The 6,587-nt window shown below is 39.5% G+C and overlaps 1 protein-coding gene across 1 annotated transcript in view; it reads left to right on the forward strand.

The window, feature by feature from the left end:
- Nucleotides 1–6,587, forward strand: part of TTPA (alpha tocopherol transfer protein) — a 46,553-nt gene that overhangs the window by 8,517 nt on the left and 31,449 nt on the right. Inside the window, exon 2 of the mRNA XM_004697756.2 lies at nt 2,476–2,629. Coding sequence (XP_004697813.2) covers nt 2,476–2,629 — 154 coding nt within the window. The remainder of the gene's footprint in view (nt 1–2,475; nt 2,630–6,587) is intronic.

The following is a 6,587-nucleotide window of genomic DNA, read 5'->3' on the forward strand; positions in this document are numbered from 1 at the left end:
AAAAAAAAAAAAAAGAGGCATTGATGCCCATCTCTATCCCTGCAGGTAGCCATTCCTTCGAACAAGTAGGCTTTCACCATTGAGAGGGAAGCATTTGCCAAAGGACAAAGTTCCGAAGGCTGGCAGGGGTTTGAAAGGAGGAGGAACGGAGAGAGGAAGCATAACATAGAAATGGACTGAGTGATGTTACCTTGTGGGGATTGCAATCAATAACCACAAAATGAAGATGAATTATTGAATGCAGCACTTTCACCCAATTTACAATGCTTTTTTTTTTTTTTAAAGCTTAAGCGCTAAGGGAAAAAAAAATGTCCCAAAGATCCAAACTATGACGTTGAGGCAGAGATTTGATGCACTGAATACCATCAATGACCAAAGATCAGATGAATTGTGGAAGGACATCAAGGAAGAAAGCTAAAGGTCACTAGAAAGACAAGAAAGAAAGGAAAAATTAAAATGTAATGTCAGAGGAGACAGAACTTTGTTCTTGGTTGATTTGAGGATATTTAAATAGAAATTTATTTACATCATGCACATAATTTACTTACATCAATTAGACTTTTGAATTTCTTTATCGGTAGGAAAAATAATCAAATATTCATGGTCAGCACTAGCAGTTTACAAAATAAAATCTCAAAATCCACTGCCATCAAATCAGTTCTGACTTGGTGTAGGTGTTAAAGGCATGGGAATGATTTGGGATTTTAAAAAGCCACTTTTCTAAGGGAGAAAATTTAGGTGTTCTATTAATGCATTTGTTTTTCATCGACGCATTTTTTTCATTAAACACATGGACCTGTCTCCTGGGTTCCCAGCTCTCTACAAAAGTGAAGCTGATGACCCTGCTATCATTTAAAGGATTCCTTCTCATCAAGGTGATTTTTAACATTCCCTAGGAAAATAAGGCAGATATTTCTATATAGGTGCTACTATGCTGTCTTCAGTGTTTTCTTGAATCACAGTGGAATGGAGTGTGTTTCTGTCTAAGGCAGGGGTTGGCAAACTGTGCACAGCAATGTGCGGCTCTTTGGGTACAGATATGTGGCTCTGAAGTCAAATTGAAAATGAAAATAAAACTATCACAGTTTCATTCATAAAATTGTTAAAGGTTAAAAAGACAAACAAAAAATAAAATAAAATAGATAAAGGTTATTATTCCCATAAGGGTGATTTCGATTGTAAAATATATTTATGGCTTTCAAATCATTTTTAAAATTTGGTGTGGAACAGGATTGGCTCTTCTGTCTCAAAATTTGCCAACCCCTGGTCTAAGGGAATGACCAGAAAAGTAGGGAGTACTGTAATATCATTTTCGCACTTAATCTGAAGCTCTCTGAGGCAGGAAGCGGGAGAAAATTCCATCTTATAGAATAGAATGAGTATGTCAGAGCTTACAATGTGCCTTTTGTTCTTACTGCTTTTGGAAACTTGTTATTTAGGTCACCAATTATTTCTTTGTTGGCAGACTTACTGTTTGTTTTTTTTCCTTACCTCACTGTTGCATTTAACTCTTTGCAAGACTCTTTTTTTCCCCAGCCAGTTAAGAAACATTTATTAAAGGCAGAATTGAAAGGGAGAGGGGCCTGCAGAGGGAGCAAAGGATGAACACAGAGTCAGAGAGCGCGGCGACAAGCAGATGGCACAGCTGACTCTCTTCGTTCATGTCACAGTGCCACTCGCTTCTCTGCTGCCCTCAGCTCACCCAGTGCCCCTCTAGGACAGGGTAGAACGATGTTTCCAGGATGCTACTGTGTTACGGAGCTAGAAAGCCCTGTCTTCTCCTGCAGAGCTGGCTGGTGGTTTCTGGGACCTTGCGGATTGCAGCCCCAGTAGTAAGCACTAGCCACCCGGGCTCCTTGTAAGGACTTTACCCACACCTCCCTTCTTTTCTTATTTGGATTTTCGCACCCAGATCATTTTGTGGTTACAATGACCAAGTTGGTGTTAGTGACTCTTTTTTATAAAATTTACCCTTCTCCTTTCATTTGAACTCAAGTTCTACATGACTGAGACATTTTCAAGTATATGAAAAGTTGCCAGTTTAGAAAAATTGGGAATGTTGAAAATCAAAAAGAAAGTATTTCAAGTACAGCCACTTTTAAATATGAGAGTATAATTTGCTTTTGGTGTTCTCTGTAATCTGCTGGCAGTGTTTATATTTCTGGTATATGTTGGTTAAAATGGGGGGGGGGACTGTTGGGGGCAATAGGATGTCTTCAAATCATTCTTTACCAAAATCTAATCGCCAGACAAACTGTTTCTGAGACTTTCGGAATACAATAGCATTTGGGATTAACTCCTAGCATCTCAGATCCTCAGTGAAGAGAACCTTTGATTTTCATACTGAGAACATCCCAGAGGGAGACCCTCCCATGCAAGTTTCATATGTAATGCCCAGGCTTTCCTACGATTTTTACATAATGTTTAACATTTGCACTAATGTTCATCTCTAGTCATTCTCACTTTACTTTTCAGTTATTAAAAAACTATTATAAATGGAGGGAAGAATGTCCAGAAATAAGTGCAGACCTGCACCCAAGAAGTATCCTTGGCCTTCTGAAAGCAGGCTACGTTGGAGTCCTGAGATCCAGGGATCCCACTGGCAGCAAGGTTCTTGTCTACAGAATCGGTAAGTAATACACAGCACTATTTTCTTTCTTTTACTTGACTAATATACAGGGAAAATAAAACCACTACCAACAAGTGTCAATGATCCCATTTTCATTATGTGAATACTATTATTTTAAAAATATACAAGTAGTTTCCAACTTGACATATTAGAACTATGATGAACCATATGTAAAACCATCTTATTCTTTCTTCCCCCCCCCTATCTTATCATTGGTAATGTATCTTATATCCAGTGCTACCAGCTCTAATTGGATGAAATTATCGTTCTTGAATATTCACTTGCAGATGGTCAAATTTGTGATTTGTTGTTCCAAATATTGCTGTATATCTAGCATGCCATGCCTTGGGCCCTGATGAAATTGGTGTTGGGAGCCCAAGCAGACAGAATGTTTGGCAATGTTCAACTTGAACCACAGACAGCAATTGAACTGTTCGCTCGTGCAACAGCTGTTACAATTCTGACGTCCTTGTTTAGACAGTCATGCCAAGTTCACTGTCGGCCAGCTCTACAGTGTGCCCTTCTTCAGGACATCGACCCCTCAGAAGCATCAAGGGTTAGTTAAAAGCTGACTCACTCGGGTTCCTCTACCACTGCACTCCTTCTGTCTTCAGTGATACGCTTAGCAACAGAAGTTATGCCACTGAAGTGCAAATCCAAAAAGGGAGGTGAGGAAGGCTCCACATCTGGATATAAATGATAAAAATGTAAAGATCATTAAGGACTATAGTCATAGGAGAAAAGTTGGTGAAATAGCACAGGAAAACACTGTTCACTTGAACCATTTCAATCATTATTAAGGATAAGGATAGGACTTAGGAGGCAGTTACAGGCGTTATGGGCATAAAATCACCACTTTAAGCTAGGGACACAGGCATGGGCCGATCCCTGAGATGGAAAAGCTCTTGATTTGGATAGAAAACAAAATTTGGTAGAATTTTCTGACAATTCAAATGAAAGTGGGCAGATTTCCTGAACCCTGAAGGAACAGCAGGGAGAAAACTGCTAATACTTTGATGCCGACAAGATCCCCTTTCATCGCTTCGAATGCACGTTTGACTAAGGTAACGTATAACACTGGACAGAACTATCAAAGAAGAGAAACGAGAGAAGCTGTCAACACTTTTACAGTCAAAGAAGTAGTTGCTGTTTTCTCAAAACTAGATCAGGGCTTTCATGGAAACATGGACCTGTATAGATGCTGCCTGCCATGTGGACGCAGTGAGCTGTTACTGAAAAGTACAAGCAAAGGGATCAAAAGAGAAGCGCTTCCTATTCTGCCTAGAGATGGGATAATCTCCTGGATAATTATACCAGATGACCCCAAACCTTCCACAAGTGGAGACTGCTGTAACTGATGAAATGCCACATTGCCCAACCCTTCACAGAGTGAATCTTTACTTTATGGATGTATAAAAATGTCTTTAAGTATATATGCAAATGTTCCAAACCCCAAATAAAAATTGGATTTATAAAAATACTGAAAATAAAGGTAATAACAAAACTAAAAAAGGGGGGCATTTGACTTAAGTCAGAGCCACTTTATAATAGCATCATCAGAGGGAATCCCACTGGAATTGTCTATCTGTAGGTAGCACACATTTCAATTCTACTTTTTTTCTCATGGTCAATTTAGAGCTATTAATTACATTAATCATGTTGTGAAATAATTACCTTTCATCATGTCATAATTTCCCATCAACATAAACAGAAACAGTGCTTTGTAATCAATAACTACCCTTTCTCCACCCCTTCTAGCCCCTGTGTACATTTGCTTATTCTTGGTAGGCCATGTAAACAAAATGACGTGATATTTGTTCCCTAATGATTGACATCTCATTCAGCATACTGTTTTCAAAGTTCTTTAAGAATTTAGATTTTGATCCATTTCCCCAAATACTCAAAAAACAAAACGTCTAGATTTTAGCAAGCAAGGTTTTGTTATCTGCATATCACAGGTTGTTAACGAGTCTTCCTCCCATCCTGATGCCATTTTCTTCTTCAAATAGTCCAGCTTCTCAGATTATTTGCTCAACATACAGATTGAATAAGCATAGTGAAAAAGATAGGACTGGATGACTGCCTCTCGGTCTATGTACAGCTTCCACATGAGGACAACTACGTGTTCTGGAATGCCTGCTTTTTGCAGTGATATGCATAGATAGATACGTTATAATCCACATAGTGGAATCCTTTTGCATAGGCAGTACAGCACAGGTAAACATCTTTCTGGTATTCTCTGCTCTCATCTAACACCAGCAACGATATCCCTCATTTGATGCCCTCTGCTGACTCCAGCCTGAATTCTGGCATTTCCTTGTTATTGTATTGCTGCAACTATATGAATTATCTTCAGCAAAAAAAATTAAAAATTAGAAAAAGTGTCCCTTAACCTCACAGACTATTGTGTGATATTAAATCAGGAAAGGTGTGTATCTGGGTTGTATCCTTTCATCATCCTTAGTCATTCTGTGTGCTGAACATAGAACCTGAGAAACTGGACTCTAAAGAAAATAGGGGATCAGGATTGGAGGAAGACTCATTAACAACTTATGATATGCAGATGGCACAACCTTACCTGCTGAAAGCAAGGACGATTGGAAGCATTTACTGATGGAGATCAACGACTGCTACTGCCTTCAATATGGATTACACTTCAGCATAAAGAAAATACAAATCCTTCCAACTAGAACACAATTCAGCATCATGATAAAGGGAGAAAATAGTGAAGTTGTAAAGCATTTCATTTACTTTGATTCACAACCAAAGTCTCTGAAAGCAGCAGTCAAGCAACAGAGAAGGGGGGGCGGGGAATCAAATAACATTGGACAAATCTACTGCAAAAGATCTATTTAAGGTGTTTTTAAAAAGCAAACAAAAACCCGGTCATTTTGAGGACTATGTGGAATCTGGTGGCATATTCCTTCCTCGCGGGGCCGTGTGATCTACAAAGCTGACAGCTGGGAACCAGCAGCAGCTCATAGCAGAAGGCGGGCCTTCTTCCCCTGTGAACAGTTCCATTCTCAGAAACTCCAAGGGGTAATTCTGCCCTGTCCCAGAGAGTTGCTATGGGTCGGAACCAACTCGATGGTAGTGAGTTTGGTGTTTTGGTTCTGAGGCCTAAAGTGTGTCTGACGCAAGCCATGTTATTTTCATTTGCTTCATATACTCGAATAAAGAAGATTGAAGAATTGATACTATGAATTATGGTGTTGGTGAAGAACATTGAAATTATCCTGGACTACTAGAAGAACAAACAATTCTGTCTTGGAAGAAGCACAGCCAGAATGCTTCTTGGGAGGGAAGATGGTGAGACTTTTTCTCACATATGTCGGAGATTTTATCAGGAAGGACCAGTGAAAAAGAGGAAGATCCTCAGTGGGATGAATCACTCAGGGGTCTCAAACATGCAATGATGTTGAAATGGCACAGGACCAGGCAATGCTTTGTCTCATTTTATATAGGAATCCTGAGTCAGAATTCACTCAAGGTACCCATCGACATTACCTCTGACTGTGACTTAGCGCTCATAAATACAGACTCTGTGGCCCAACTGCCGGGCTTTGAAGTCCAGCGCTATCCCATTTGACATGTGTATAAAATGATGGAGCTGTGTCTCCACTTCTCCTTCTGTAAAATAAGGATCGTAAACGTGTATCTCATAGTTGCTGTGAGCATTAAAACTAGTTATACAATATTCGAACATTACCTGGTGCAGAATAAAAACCAGCCTTCCTAGATTTTGGTGGCTATTATCTTTATGGCAGCAGATCCTGAAGTCTTTCTGGGCATCCCTGAGAAAATTCAAACTGTCAGCCTTACAAGCTGAGCAAAAACAGTCGATTCCTGCCAGGAACCCACACCCCTTGCTGTGAATTCAATTCCAACTCATGGTGATCCCCTGTGTTACAGAGTTGAACTGCTCCACAGGGTTTTCTTTTCTTTCTTTTTTTTTTTT

The sequence above is a fragment of the Echinops telfairi genome, unplaced genomic scaffold, assembly GCF_000313985.2.
Source record: "Echinops telfairi isolate 266 unplaced genomic scaffold, ASM31398v2 ScPeMD7_1;HRSCAF=3_0, whole genome shotgun sequence".
NCBI lineage: Eukaryota > Metazoa > Chordata > Mammalia > Afrosoricida > Tenrecidae > Echinops > Echinops telfairi.